Source organism: Lissotriton helveticus, chromosome 2_1, assembly GCF_964261635.1.
Source record: "Lissotriton helveticus chromosome 2_1, aLisHel1.1, whole genome shotgun sequence".
Taxonomy (NCBI): domain Eukaryota; kingdom Metazoa; phylum Chordata; class Amphibia; order Caudata; family Salamandridae; genus Lissotriton; species Lissotriton helveticus.
Window position 1 is genome coordinate 1,702,301,791 of NC_136059.1, and position 16,179 is coordinate 1,702,317,969.

General features: G+C 42.9%; 1 protein-coding gene across 2 annotated transcripts in view; it reads left to right on the forward strand.

Annotated features, from left to right (window-relative positions):
* RAD23B (RAD23 nucleotide excision repair protein B) overlaps positions 1 to 16,179 on the forward strand; it is a 355,852-nt gene that overhangs the window by 73,650 nt on the left and 266,023 nt on the right. For both annotated transcript variants that reach the window (XM_078676661.1, XM_078676659.1), the window contains exon 2: positions 14,076 to 14,157. In XM_078676661.1, the coding sequence (XP_078532787.1) occupies positions 14,076 to 14,157 (82 nt within the window). The remainder of the gene's footprint in view (positions 1 to 14,075; positions 14,158 to 16,179) is intronic.

Consider the following 16,179-nt stretch of genomic DNA (forward strand, 5'->3'; position numbering starts at 1 on the left):
ATACACATCAGGTAAACGTCAGATCAAAAGGAATATGACTACAATTCGAAAGGGGTCAGTGACTACTTAAAAAATTAAATAATAATAACAGATTAATACAATGTACTTACATAAAGAAGCTAAATGTACAGTTGCACATTTTAAAATGTACTACCTCAGATTGATTTGTGGGAGCAGTGCAAGTGCATCAAACGGAAAAGTAGCCTCGGATTGAATTTAAAAAAGCTCCTACCTCGTATTAAAATTGTGTTTTTTTTTTTAAGTGCATGATTTTGCAAATTAATTGTGTAATTTATGTATTTAAATGTTTTTTTACTGTATTTTTCGTGTTTTGCGGTTCAAATCATAGTGCTTAGACTAGGGCCCTCGGCTAGCAGTCATGGCTCGGGAGAGAGGGGGGTGGGTGAGAACCACTGCTGTAGTGTGATGTTTTGATTGCAGGCCTGACCGCTTTCTGAGGTCGTGGGGATAAGTACATAGCCTAAAATAGTTGGGAAATTACCAATCCTTCAACCAACAACTAGACTAGTGTGTTACATCTATTAAGGTTGTGCAATTTAAAATGCTTTGCGGTTTTCTAATGTTAATCTTATTCTATATGGCTAATGAGATTAATTTACCAATTACCATTATTATGATGCATAAGATTTACATACTGATTATACATAATATTTTATCTCAAAATACAAACAGCTGTGTTGGTTTACTATTTCTACTAACTAACCCATGCGAATAATAGTTTCTCTGTCTGAGATCTCGAAGTCTTAACAGATAATTTGGATGAGCCTAACTCTTCTTAAGGAAGCCTGAGACACCCTGTGTGTTCTCCTTTTTTCCCCACTAAGGGGATGTGATGCACATTACCCTTGAAGATAAGGAGATCTAACCAGGTATTCTCCTGCGCCCTCAAATGGGAATGTTCACAACAACACATTTAGATAACTTTGGCCAGTTCTGTAATGATTTCACAGCAAGATACAATTCCGTTACAAGGAATGCCATCCAGCAGCTTTTGCAAATTTTTACTTTCCAAAGAACTTGACAAAAAGTGAAATGTTTAGTTGGATGTAAATGATTTCATCTGTTGCTTTTTAGTGGAACATCCCTTTTTGGTCTGCACTAACAAAAATATTCATGGTCCTGCTTTTCTGCCTAACTGTTTTTTCTTCTCCTTTGTGTATTGTTGCTTCTGACGTTTTCTGATTAATAAATGTTAAATTTTAGAAGGCGTTATTTGACTTTAATCTATGCCAAGTCATTTCACTAAGCAGATTTGTAGGTGTTTTTAAGGTTGATGTTTTATTTATTTCCATCGTGGTTAATGTTTTCGAAACAACCTATACATTGTCTTGTTTAACCCTTTTATGTCTTGACGAATATTCATTGTTCTAATTTCAAAGATGCTCTTTTACAAAGATGCCCTTTATAATGAGTAGTGTTGCTGTTAGTGTTACTTTGAAGCCTGTTAGATTTGTTTTTTTCCAGTTGACATGACTGAGAAGTAGGACTGTAGTTGATGGTGGGAACCTCCATGATTTCATTTTGTTGACTTCCCACTTTAAAAGTTCTGACCTTAGGTCCCCCAAAACAGCAAGCCCTTCAAAGTACAACTCCAAATAACACTGATTTCTCCCGTCCCACTCAAATCAGTGACTTAAAAAAAATCCCACCTACCTTTTGTTACTAATTTGAAATACATTAATATTAACCTTGTTGAAATGTATTGCTCTTTATGAACCTTGATTGGTAATTGAACAAAGAATAATAAAGGACAAACATTAGTCATTACTTTTTTACCTCTCATGCCCGCTTGCCAAACCCTGATCTATTTTCTCCTCTTTAGTGTGGTTAAGACCAGAACCTGGTCTGGTCTAATAGTGGACAAAACAGAAATCCCGCACAAGACCTGGTCAAACATCCTGAGACGGCAGGTCCACTCAATTTCGTTCGAACTGGATCTAAACGCTCTTCGCCAGAACATCCTTACCAAGGCACTGAATGATTCTTATATCATGGGGAAAGCCCAGCCATATCTAAATGAAGCACTAGGGGCCCAGGCCCATTGGAAAATTCTTTTTATGAGACTAGTGGCCTTAAGAACAGCGGACCTCAATCCTGAATGGGCACGCGCAGTTGGTGCTTCCTCTTGTCGTCTTTGCAATTACCAAAATAAATCTTGGCTCCACTTACTATGTTGCTTCCCCAAACTAATTAATGAGCGACAAAGGATGCTTCGCCCCATCTTTAGAAACCTTGGCATTAGAACATGCAGGGAGGCATCGGATTGGTGCTTCTCGGACACAACAACCCACTCCCTCGCCAGAGCAGCAAAATGTATCCATCACATCAGACTGGCCCTAGGTGCAAGTGCTTTACCATAAGCACGCACAACACAGAGGCAGAAACAGGCAAACGATATGCTTCAGCAACAATCCAAGGTCACGGAGGAGCCAGCCAGATTTATTTTCCGCCGAAGCAAAATCAAGTCCAAGAGCTGACGGCAATAAGGGACCTGGCAACACAGGACCAGACTGCCAGAAATAGGGCTTGAATGACACGCAGTTCAGCGGGGGTGGGGGGCCGCAGGAGAGGGTGAAATATGGGGGATGGGGGAATCCAAATTGTAGCTTTTTTTTCTTTTTTTTTTTTTTTTTCTATTTTACTTTTCTGTATTTTATTTTTACTGTAATGATTTTAAATAATCGAACGGTCAACAATAAAACTCAAACTAGTGGACAACTCATGAAAAAGGGGATGACCAATGGAAAGATAACTAGTTAGTTTCATCCTAGTAACATGAGAAGTGGATCTCTAGACATCGAAATATTGGGTATACAAATGTGTATTTCTAAGGACTGCTGAACCTTCTGTTTCCTTTCTTTGGAGCCATGTACCTTGTAATGCCTGCTCCATTTCACCTGCCTTTCTGCCCGCTATTAATGCAGGTGATTTGTGCTACAAGCATTTTCCCTTGCACAAATGTGTTTTGTGAAGTTTTTCAAATAGCCCCCCTCGTTTAAAAGCAAGATCTAATTATCACAGTCAGGTTGCAATTTCTTTAAAGCTGCGTAATTTTCCTAAATTCTTTAAACGATGTATTGAAGTAATGAATTTGGTTCAATTTTAAGGTCCTGTCTAGGCTCTATATATTTATTGGATGTGCCTGGCGTTGGCCCTTTGTTATTTTGATATTCCAATACACTTGATGCTTCCTATCCAGCATTGTATGTATTCCTGGAGCTTGGAGTCAATTATGAAATGAAGCTTTAACATACTTTCAATTCCCAAGTCTCCTCTCCAAATCAAAGATTGGACGTTCTTGATTGATCTGTTTTTGAAAACGTTTTTTTTTCTTGCTACATTTGAAGTTTCTCACTCTTGCCAGTGTACAAATTGTATTGATAATTCTCAGATTTTGTGTTTTTTTTAATCTACTTTTTTAAGTAGTCCTTTGGAAATTGCCATCATTGTGGGAGTTCCACAGTTTTTGCACCTAAGTGGCTTTTTTCATTGACAACCCTTGAGCACTTAGCCGTTCTTTTGAATTGAATATATACTCCTTTTTCCGCAGCTTGGATATGTTCTGATTGGGATTCATTTACTTGTATTCTGAAGGCAAGAATTAGCAAAGCAATACTGCGTCTTACAAGCTTCTTTGTGCTTGGGAAGGAATTTTTACTGACATTGAAGTGCTGTCTCAGTTTGATTGTTTTTAATTGGACTTCTGGTTTGTGCTCTTATTTTGAGCCCCTTTAATGAGTTAATTCTCCAGATCTTAGGCTTGGGAGACCCCACCCTTCTTGTCAACTTTCTAGGTTGTAAAGATGGAAAAAGTTTGAAATATAGAGACTTCTGCCTGCAAATGCTTAGCTTAAAGTATTTTGCAGTCTTCCCTGGATCTAGAAACTTTTTATGGGCCGGTGGGTGTTGTCGTTTGGCTCTGTGTTGCATTATCCGTGCCAGAAGTGACGTGCAAATGTGCCTCATTTTCCATCTTTTTTGAGCTAATGTCCTTATAAGCTACTGGTTTTAAGCCATGTGGAACCTGTCACAGGCACATGTCTGTGATTGACCCCCACTTGGTCTGCGTTTGTGTTTGGGGTTGGACCACAACTCAAGGATTGCAAGACCATGAATCGCCTGGCTTATTGACACAAACTCTGCACCACTCCAAGTCCCGGGGCCACTCTGAGTCGCTCTCTCCAGTCATCTTTGCGATCCCGAACTTCATTTGGTAAGTCCCAGAAAAAGAAGTCAGAGTCGAAGTGTTCCTCGACTAGTTCCTTGATCCAAGTCATCGGGCAAGGCATGGAAACAACGTCCCAATTCAAGGCCCTGCTCCCATGTTGTCCCTGTAGAGCTTGAGTCACCTCCGCGCCTCCCCGAGTACCTGGAGCCGGAGCAACACCTGCCCAACTAAAAGAATTTTAGGAAGCAAGGCTTATTTCTGAATGGTCGGACCACTCTGGAGTGCCTTTGTGTCTGAGAGGGGCTAGACTGGATCCAGAGGGCTCAAACGGCACAGGATCAAACAGACCCCCCCCGTGATCACTCCACAACCTCCTCCAGGGCTCATTCCAATGGCACAGTTCCCGGCACCGCCAACACCACTCTGTGCCACTGATACCATCATAATTCCTGAATCTAATACAGAGCTGGACTGGTGTCACACGACGCCTGTACTGGCACGGATCGGGCCCAGACAGTCCGTGTCGGAGCTTTATTTACCAGAAAGTATATTTTGAGAACAAGGGTACCCCATAAAGCGAACCTGGGGTGAAAACGTATTTAAGGAACAGTGGTTCAGGGGTGGCCTAATAAGGTCCTTGAGAGAGTATCTGCAGTGTATAATTAATGAACACTTAGGGAGCTTGAGGTGTAGGTAGACATAAACTCATTAGTTTATTCTCATTTTTTAGCATATAAAAAATATATATCAGACGTTTCAGGTGCTCATATTGGTGACAAAGTGCAGAACGTGACATCAGTGAACATAGTGAAGACGAAAGAACACGTCACACAACAACAAGGTATAAACCACATAAATATATACAGTAGAGTAGGGGTATTTCCTTGTATAGGTCGACGGCGTTTCGATCTATAGTGATTTTAGATCATCCTCAGGACTGATGAGCTTCCTGAAATCTCCAAATGAATTGGTGGGCGTGATAAATCAATTCAAGATTAAAACGGTGTCCTCGAAAAATACAGCGGTCAGATTTCTTATCTGATTTGAGTCGGATTTAAATCAGAGTTCTATGACTTTTGGATCGGTTAAAATTAATGGTGGTATGTAGGTCTCTGGAGTAAATTGTAATAAGCCCGTGGTCCGTAGTTGGAGATCCGAAGGGCGGCTCACTTGCTTCTGAGGAGAAAGATTCGTCCTCGAAACAAATCGCCTCGACTTAATCATGGCGATTCGGGAGCTGCAGAATGGAGTCCGGTCGTCTCGTTTCCTCGCTGCTCTCACAGTACTTTCTTATTTATTTACCAGAAAGGCCCTGTGAGGTCTATGAATGGAAGGGATCGGCGAATCCTCAGTTATCGCGACCTCCTAGAAGAGACCATGGCCGAGGTTACTTGGAATAAAGAACTGGCTGATGCCAGTGGTCTGGATACCTTACCAAACACTGGCCTCCACTCTCATACATTGTCTACGGAGCAGGGGCCTACTTTGCAGAGGTGGCTCATAGAGTGACTGAAGACTTGGACCTTACTTGCACTGCCAACGGTGGAAGACAAGACAACCTTCTTGAGAGAGGTGCTTCACCTTTGGTTATCATCCTCAGAACCCTTAATGCCATTTAATGAAACCCTCACTGATGTCCTGCTTGGGGTCTGGGTCAACCCCTGCACAGGCACTCCTGTGTACATGACCACTGCCATTGCCCTGCTCCCAGGGACCCAGCCTTCCTCACTCCGCACCCCACCCCCCACCCCTGAGAGCCTAGTGGTCCAGGCCTCTACTTCCAAAGTTAATACTGGCATGTTCCCTACCACACCACCGGATATGGAATCCAAGAGGCTGGCTTGGAAGAGGATTTGTCTCTTCCACCAGCCTTGCACTGCAGTAAGTGAACACCGCATGCTTATTGAACTGATACTGCATAGAATTCAGTTGCACAAGTGCTACCTATGGTCTCGAAGGAGCCCAAGCCATGCTCTCCAAAACAAATGCTGATGGTAGAGACGCATCCAAGTTTACCATATGCTGCGAACTGGATATGACCGACTCGCTAGGTAGATCAATTGTGTCATCAGTGGCACTCTGATTCAACACCTGGTTGAGGTCAACTGGCTTTTCAGGGGATATCCAGGTATACCTTATGGACATGCCCTTTGAAGGCACACACCTTGTTGGTACCAAGGTAGATTCAGCGCTTGGGTGTTATAAAGATAACCGGCCCACCGCTGCTAGGTCCCTGAGGCTCACCATTGCCCCACAGCAGCTGCATTCTGCCCCATGCCCCTTCTGTGGCTACGGTAGTGGCTACCAATTGCGTCCTGTTACCCCTCGACAACACTACCACCAGGCTCCTTGTACTTTTGTAGACGCAGCCCCATAACACTAGTATGTACCAAGGCCAGAGGTCTACCCAATCCACCCGACAGCTGCAGCCTCAAAGATCTCCTTTCATATGTCCTTGAAACATCATGGGCAGCTGGTTGGATACAGGTTTTGGCACCAGCTGGCCCAATGGCATACAATAGCTTTGTACAAATGGGTGTACCCTGGTTATGCCCTACTCTTTACCGAAAGCCTGCCGCCCATGCCTCTGTCCTCAGATCCACTAACAGAGGACCACCTTTCGGTCTTGCGACAAATTGGAGGCTCTTTAGGCCAAAGTAGCCATTGAGAGAATGCTGACATCAGAAGTAGTGTGTGTGTGTGTGTGTGTGTGTGTGTGTGTGTGTGTGTGTGTGTGTGTGTATATGTATATATATATATATATATATATATATATATATATATCAGGGGAAACCCAATAAACCACAAGGCATCTGGGACGTTACAACAAAATAAGTATAATGATGCCTTTGGTATTTCTTTTAAAGAGCCTTCTAGTTGGAGGACAAACTGTAAATTATCTGTCCAGGAGTATTAATTTACACACAGAAAAAAATCTAATATTTTTTGTTCATCTACTCGCTATCAGAAAACATTATATCAACAAAATTATACACAAACACAAGAAAATAGTTTAGGTTACTTGTTTTAGTCAACCCAATTTTTCTTTACACTAGGATTTTCTGATTTTGTTTCAGTTTTTATACATAAACATCCAGACGTCACATGTCTATCCACATAATATACACTGTACAACAAGACATAAACAATACGTATGAACAAACACACTTTTATACCCTTATTTTCCGGGTTGAAATGAAGCCCAATCTTTTACATAAGGAAATTCATGGCATAATCTTTTTGAGCCTTAATTCCTTTTTCACAAACACCATTTAGTCATAGAGCCTAGGAAGCTAAAAAAACTTTATACTTCTTTTTTTGAAAAGCTCTCGTAGAATTTATCACAATCAATTCCACATTTGTATGGTGTCGGACTATGGTAAATGTCGACGCGTTTCGGCCTATCAAAACAATTAAAGCCTCCTCAGGACTGTGGGCAACAAGTACAAAATTACCTAAAAAAGAATAATAATAAAAATAAATACATATTTGTATACATCTACGACTATAACAATCACGGACACGAGCGCCCAAAGGTGCCCCTAAAGTGTAAGGAGAAGAACAATTCTCGAGGTCTTGGCAACATGCTTATTAGAAAAAGCAAAAAGAATGAAAAACACCACCTAAAGAGCACAAGTCCTTATTGTGATAGACCCATAATTCACCACACCACAGAGTGTTAATGATGTTTAGTGTTAATGATGTTTAGTGCATCCACTGCCAATATCAATCAATCAATCAATCAATCAGAGCATCTGTATAGCGCACTACTCACCCGGAGGGTCTCAAGGCGCTGGGGTGGGGGGGTCCGCTACTGCTCGAACAGCCAGGTCTTGAGCTGCTTATTGAAGGCGAGGTGGTCCTGGGTCAGGCGGAGGTGGGTCGGAAGGGAGTTTCAAGTCTTGGCGGCCAGGTAGGAGAAGGACCTTCCTCCTGTGGTGGCTCTTCGGGCTCTTCGGATGCGGGGGACGGCGGCGAGGGTGTGGCTGGTCGATCGAAGCTGGCGCGTTGGAGCGTAGAAGTTGAGGCGGCTGTTGAGGTATCCTGGTCCTTGGTTGTGTAGGGCTTTGTGTGCGTGGGTGAGGAGCCGGAAGGTGATTCTCTTGTTGACCGGGAGCCAGTGCAGGTCTCTCAGGTGTCCGGAGATGTGGCTGCGGCGGGGGATGTCCAGGATGAGTCGTGCTGAGGTGTTCTGGATCCGCTGGAGTCTCTTCTGGAGTTTGGCGGTGGTTCCGGCGTAGAGGGAGTTGCCGTAGTCCAGACGGCTGGTGACGAGGGCCTGGGTGACCGTCTTCCTGGTCTCGGTGGGGATCCATCGGAAGATCTTGCGTAGCATTCGCAGGATGTGGAAGCACGACGAGGAGACGGCGTTGACTTGTCTGGTCATGGATAGGGAGGAGTCCAGGATGAAGCCCAGGTTGCGTGCGTGGTCAGTTGATTTGGGTGCGCTGCCCAGGGCGGGGGGCCACCAGGAGTCGTCCCAGGCGGAGGGTGAGGATCCCAGGATGAGGACTTCCGTCTTGTCTGAGTTCAGTGTCAGGCGGCTGTTCGACATCCATTTGGCTACTTCTGTCATCCCTTCGTGCAGGTTGGCTCTGGCGGTGGCGGGGTCGTTAGTGAGGGAGAGGATCAGCTGGGTGTCTTCGGCGTAGGAGATGATGTTCAGGTTGTGCTGGCGTGCGATGGCTGCGAGGGGGCTCATGTAGACGTTGAAGAGAGTTGGGCTGAGCGAGGAGCCTTGAGGAACGCCGCAGATGACTTCGGTGGCCTCGGATCTGAACGGGGGGAGGCGGACTCTGTGTCCTTCCGGTGAGGAAGGAGGTGATCCACTCCAGTGCCTTCTCCTGGATTCCGACGTTGCTGAGGCGCTGTACTAGGGTGCGGTGGCAGACAGTGTCGAAGGCCGCGGAGAGGTCCAGGAGGATGAGGGCCGCTGTTTCTCCGTTGTCGAGCAGGGCTCGGATGTCATCTGTGGCTGCGATCAGGGCGGTCTCGGTGCTGTGGTTTGCCCGGAAGCCAGACTGCGAGAGGTCGAGGGAGCCGTTCGTCTCGAGGAAGGCGGCCAGTTGCTTGTTGACGGTCTTCTCGATGACTTTGGCCGGAAACGGGAGCAGCGAGATGGGGCGGTAATTCTTGATGTCGGTAGGGTCTGCTGAAGGTTTCTTGAGTAGAGCGCTGAGTTCGGCGTGCTTCCAGCTCTCCGGGAAGGTGGCGATGTCGAAGGAGGTGTTGATGATGTCCCGCAGGTGGGGTGCGATGACAGCGTCGGCCTTGTTGAAGACGTGGCGAGGGCAGGGGTCTGTTGGGGATCACAATTCTAAACAAATCAAAACCTACCAATAATAAGTGTGTAACACCTCTTAGTACAACAGATGTCGGTACCGTCCTCTGTCTCTCAAAATCGAGTAAAAAACGATCTCTTGCACCTACCACTTAGGGTAGTGCTACGTAATCTACTTGACCAGACTCAGTTATCCAATTTTCTAAATAGAAATTAAATAAAAAGAAGTATAAACTATAACATAATACATGTGACTACACAAATTCGATGCTAAGGGTCTGTAATGGCACCATGAACCCTGACGTGCCCCATTACTTACATGTCAAGCCATCTCATACGAGGAAAACGGGATGCCGTGAATAATTCAATCAATCTCGAGTCACTCCAAAATTAGATTCAGCTCCTTTTGTTCGGCGTAATCAACTCCGTTGGTAAAGTGCCTCGCGTTCACGTTACCGGAAGAACAAAATCACCCCGGCTATCTATATCCTTCCTTACGGCATGCAAGGAAACCAACAACAGACTATTCCGGCATTATTCTAAACTAGAAAGAAAAAACTGACTCACTGTATGGGATCTCTAGCAATACCTGATCCAAGATGGCTACTAAAACAGCGATTCTACATAAATTACAACCATTAATATCTTTAATCAAAAGGCATAGTGGTGTAGAAAAATATATTAGTCCTTTAACAATTATAGCTTCTAAATAAATACGATATACCAGCAACACAAAATAATTCTAATATCTGTGTCAAACAAATAATAAGAGACCTTATATCCCAATTAGTTGCCAGCGCCTCTTACAATCTAAAGTAGTTTCAAATATATTACAGAATATACAATAAAAACAATTTATTTACAAACAGTCACATTAACAACAGGTACAGATCCGAGAAATGTATATATGTAGAGAAACAACGCCTCTCTATATATTATGGTGAAATTATTTACATACTTGTAATCATATACGCTATTCAACTAAGTAATGACCAAACCTCATCTTTATCATTTAACCCTGTTTTCGAAGTTTGGTATTTTTCAATCACTCTTGCTTCCAGGTGGTTGAGTTTAACCTCTGTTTCTCCTTTACTTGGAGTAATCACACAACACAATACTGACCAGTACATATCTGTACATGAATGGTTGTGGGTGAAATAGTGATTGACCAAAGGAGCCCCTATGGTCTGACACTTGATCCTGGATTTATGTTGTAAAATCCGGGTTTTTACTGCCTGAATAGTATGTCCAATGTAAAATTTTTCGCATGGACACCTAATACAGTAAATCAAATTTTTCGAATTACAGTTTGAGAATTTTCTTTGAATGTGTGTATTGCCATTAATGTTAATTTCTTTTGAGTCCTTCGTCAAGTCACATGCCACCCAATTATGGCATTTGAAGTGACCAATCACTGGAGGCAAACCTAGAAGATCTCTAGTATCTCTCGGCATTAACTTTACAGTGTTACTCTTGGCTCTCACTAGCTGACTTCGAATGTTGTGTCCCTTCTTAAACGCAAATAAAGGTTTAGGTATATCTAGGTCACCCAACAGTTTCCAATTTTTTTTAATCACTTTTTTGACCTTGTTAGCTCTTGGATCAAACATTAGTACACAAGTTAATGGAGTAGTAGTATTATCCTTATCTTTAGGTACCAGCAAGGTGTCTCTTGGAGTATACCAAGCTCTTTTGAGCGCAACTTTAGTTAACCTTTTGGGGTAACCCCGTGTAATCAATTTCTTTTAAAATATTGGCATGGAGGAAGTATTGTTGTTTATTACTACAATTTCTCCTAATACGGAGAAATTGGCCGTACAGCAGGTTTTCTTTCAGGGTACCGGGATGATTACTGCTAAAATGCAGTAAAGTATTGCGGTCTGTAGGTTTTGTGTATAAACTGACACACAAATTCCGTCCTCATGCTCGATGTAAACATCCAAAAAATTGATTTTATTGGGGTCACTCGACATTGTAAAGTTAAATTCTTGTGTTCGGTGGTTCAACCAATTGTGAAAATCAGTAAGTTCTGTCCCATCTCCGTTCCAGATCATCATCATCATCATCAGAAGTAGGTCATGGTTGCTATTCCCACTATGTTCCGGTGCCAAAGGATTTGAGTTCCTCATCCTATTCTAGATCTGCACCCTTTCAACTACTTTCTGAAAAAGAGTTCAAAATACTCTCTCTGGCTCAGGTCTTGTCTGCCCTAGATCCCAGAGAGTAGATGGTAGCATTGGACTTGCAGGATGTATTTTTTCATATTCCCGTCCCTCCAGTCCACAGCCATTACCTGCAGTTCATGGTGGGTCACGAGCATTCTCAATTCATGGTGCGCTTTCGGCATTACCAGCAATCCTCGGGTCTTCACGAAAGTGATGGCGGTAGTCGCAGCCTGCCTGCGGAGGTCAGGTGTCTGTCTTTTCCTACATTGACGACGGACTGTTGAAGGCGAGCTTGTCCCAACAGTCATATCCCGGTATGGCAGACCTTCTTCATTTTCTGGGGTTCTTTAGCAATGTACCAAAGTCGCACCTGACTTCTTCTCAGATGCTCTCTTTCATAGGATACTCATGCTATGATACTGATGTTTCAGCCTCTATCCTGGATTTTGGTGAGACTGACTCTGAGGCTGCTGTATCTCCTGGCCTCTTTAATCCTGCTGGCCAAGCAGGCCCATCGGCGTAGCAGGGTTCTGCAGTGGGATCGAAAGGTCCAGTAATTAAGCATCAGTGGAATTTCTGCGACCTGGTCCAGATATCATTGGGAAGGGAACAACTTTGGAAATTATTTGTTGCTTGTTGATAGAAATGATGATGCATACATGATGTATCAACAAGCAATACATTATGATTGTACAGCGTGTTCAAATACAGGGTGATTGTGGAGAGTTATCTGCAATAAAAATCTAAAGTTTTGAGACTAGATTGAGTGTATGATATTTTTATAATCTGTATATTGGTGACAATTAAAGGTGGTTTAATGTAGCAAGGTTTTTGCTACCATAGCTTAGCCGGCAGGGGCAAGTACTTGTTTACACTTGAAATACACTCGACTCGAGTATCATACGAGGCTGGCCACCTCTTTCCCACCCAGCACGCTAAAATTCTATATTTTGATTACAACAGAGTAACAAGGATACCGGCAAACAAGAGTGCGCGGCAACCTCCATAATTCACTATATCCAGAACTCCTGATCACGAGTCGCTGTTCTTGGATCGGGTCCCCTTTTCCCTCCTTGTAGAAGTCGACCTTTGTGACCGGATACCTGAAAGGTTTGCAATACCGGTTTCCTCCCACACCTTTCATTATGCCGCAATGGGACATTAATTTAGTTCTTACGTTTTTGATATGTTCACCTTTTGAACCCATGCACAGCTGCTCTCTTTGACTGCTCACCATCAAAACAATCTTTCTTGTAGCTGTTACGTTTGCCTGGACGGTCAGAGTTGCAAGCAGTCTGTCACTTACTGGTGCACACAGGAACTGTTCAGAAAACGTTTCCGGGTCGGGTTTGACCTCTGGGGAATATTCTTAGGTGAAGAAACTGCAGTTAGATAGTCTCTACCAGATCAGGCATTACAGAAGATAGGTAACTTGTACTTTAGGATTGCCACATTATCATTATTTCTTCAACTTAGTTATCATTACCTGTGGTCTGTCTAAGCTTCACTCCGTTGCATCTGCCTGCAGTGATCCTAATTGTTCTCCTCATTCCTCCATTAAAGAATGTTGTAGCTCTCTGGCTACATACATTTCTAGAGTGGCAGTCAAACTTGTTATGCGGTAGTGGTATTTGTGGGCAAACCCAGATGATTAGTTTCCTTAACTACTTGGCACTGGAGCTCAAACAAAAATACCTGCTCATATTTTTCAACTTATGACTATTTTTATCACAGAAATTTCTCTCTGCAGTTCCCAGTGCAGCATTTGGAAATCTCAGCCTGTACTGTCAAGTTCCATCTTCTGCACCTGGACTGGAACTGCACTCCCCTCTGACTGGAGGTGCCCACTGCTAACCTTGCTGCAACTGTTGTAAGGGTATCTTAACTATCCCAAAACCACCATAAATTCTTTAGGTTCTGCTTACATGTGCAATGGTGAATTTGGAAATGCTTGCTCACAGACCAAGAACCTCGGAGGGACATTTGACCCCTTGGGCCAATTCAGGAACTCCTGTGTTGCGAGCTACCCAGGTAGCCTCTTAATGCTGCTGCACACTGGGTCTAAACAATTGCTGAATACACAGTTGATTACTGTTAGGAAAAGGTTTTGAAAGAATGCTTACATTCCTTATCAAGTGAATTTTCCAGGATACCTTGCCTGTACTGTCTCGTAGTTGTTGCACAGCATTTGCTCTCCAGTTACTCTACTAGTACCGCAAACACCAATAAAATGTTGTTTGCAGCATGAATTCCTGATGAGGTCTTTGCAGCCCAATCCCATTATGGTGAAGAGTTCTTTTACCATCAACAATTGTGGAGTAGGATACAATATATTGAGTAACTGTTAAAGACTGGCATCTTATTTTAGATGTTTTTTTGTTTGACATGAATACCAAATCTCCAATTGATCATATTCTTTTTGTTTTCCTTGTGCTTTTAGGTGAAGGCGCTGAAGGAGAAGATAGAGAGTGAGAAGGGAAAGGATGCCTTTCCTGTTGGCGGACAAAAGTTAATTTATGCAGGTACTTTTTTATAAAAAGTCAACATCAAAATATTATGTGGGTTTCAAATTAGAGGTACTAGTATATGTGAATGTACAATGGAATTTCATTTTTATGGAACACTGTAGGTAATGCATTCTCACTCACTCCTGTATTGTAGGTAATCTAGGCAAACACTTTTTACATACCAACAAGATTGTAGGGGCAGGTGTCACCTAAATAAGCTTTTCATGCTTTTTTACTGATAAAACATGCAGATTCTAAAGAAAGCAGGCAGGATATCCCTAAACATATATATTTTCTTCTCTCTGTGCTTGCATCTGAGGCAGCTACATACCATTCTTTGTTTTTCAACCTCCCACATCAGGGGTACCTTTCTATTAAGGAATGGGTAAACTAAACTCAAATCGTTTTTAGGACATACATTCTCAATGTAACCTGCACAAAGTGGATCCCATTGGGTCACTGCAAGATCTACAAGAAAAGTACGACATTTTTAGCACTGTTGGTCAATTATTATACTGACACTGTCAAGGAATCGACTTTTCAAGTATCATATCCACTGACAATGGTGACCTGGCAGTTCAGCAGTTTGGTTGCCTTTTCTGGGTTTGTATTCAGTGTTTTTTTACTAAATAATGCCACAAGGTACAATTTAAGTCTCTTTACTGTCCTTTTCAAACATGTGATAAAAAGAATTTCAGACACATCAGCTGAGGAGTTTCAATATAACTCCTGGGCTCTTCTCAGAGGTCTCCCTTATCACAGGAAAATGGTAGCACACTCCTGGGCAGGGCCCTTCCTTTGTCCCCCAGCTAAGCTCCAGTCACAGTGGGCCTCTTGACATTACAATGTCAAATCCTACGGCAGTGCCAAATTGTTCTGGATAGGTCTACTGTGGTTTTATATAGAACATGAAGCTGTACTGCTTTTAAGTTCTGTAGCGCAGTGGTCCTGGAAACAGTCTGTATGGAAGAAAACAGACAGATCATCGGAGCCAACGTACTCTTAGTAAAATCTTCCCAAGTCAACAACCTTCGAATCTCTGACTTAATACTTTTCACTTGATTCCTGGGAGTCTAACACTGCACCATATCCACCTGCAACCCCAAAAATGTCAACTCCCTGCTTGGTTCGACAATTTACCTCTCAAGATTTATCACGAAGCCCAAACTTTTCAAGAAAGTCATTTTCATGTGACTCTTTATTATCTCATACTCCTAACACATAAAGAGTAAGTCGTTCCAGTATGTTATCAACCTTAACACTCGTTCTTGCATAAACACTGCCACAGTAATCCTAGCTGCCTTAAGTCACCATGGAATTGAAGCCAGAGTGAGTGCGTTTAAAAATGACAAACCTCTGAATTACAGAAATGTGACTTTGTAGCCACTGGCATTGTGAAATAAGCATCTTTTAGATCCAGCCTCAAGAGCCGTTCTCCTGCCTGAAAATTTGGCTTTTAGGCAGTGAATCTTTTCTTTAAATGGAAACTATTTGCAAACCAGTTCAGATCCCATAGATTTATACCTGGTCTCCACTCCTTGCCCTTTTTTCTACCAGAAATGGTGAACTCTCAAATAATTTTTCGTCCTCTGAAATCTGGACAATATCCCCTTTTAACATTTGCTCCATCTTGGGTTCTTACAAATGACTTTTTTCCTACTTGAAAACCAACTCCTTTCCCTCACTGAAAAGGTTGCTCTGTAAACTCTATTTTGTAGTATCCAACCGTTTGTCGTACCCAAAGATGGCTTGTCGAAATCCTCGAATTGTCCTTCAACTGCCTCAGGCTTCTACTCCCTTTTCCTTGTGGGGGTGGGGAAGAAACTCTTAGAATGTTCATAGCTACCGTGGTTAGTTTGTGACTGCTATGCTCAGCCTCTTCTGGGGCAACCTCTGTTTCCTGTACCCCTTTGCAGAGAGGGGGGGGGGCTATATTTGCTTAGAACAACTACAACGTTACACTGCCCTGCTGTTGAAGGTGGAACATTGAGAAAGTGTGTGGGAAAGTGTCTGCTTTTCAGAGCCCTTGCAAAACCT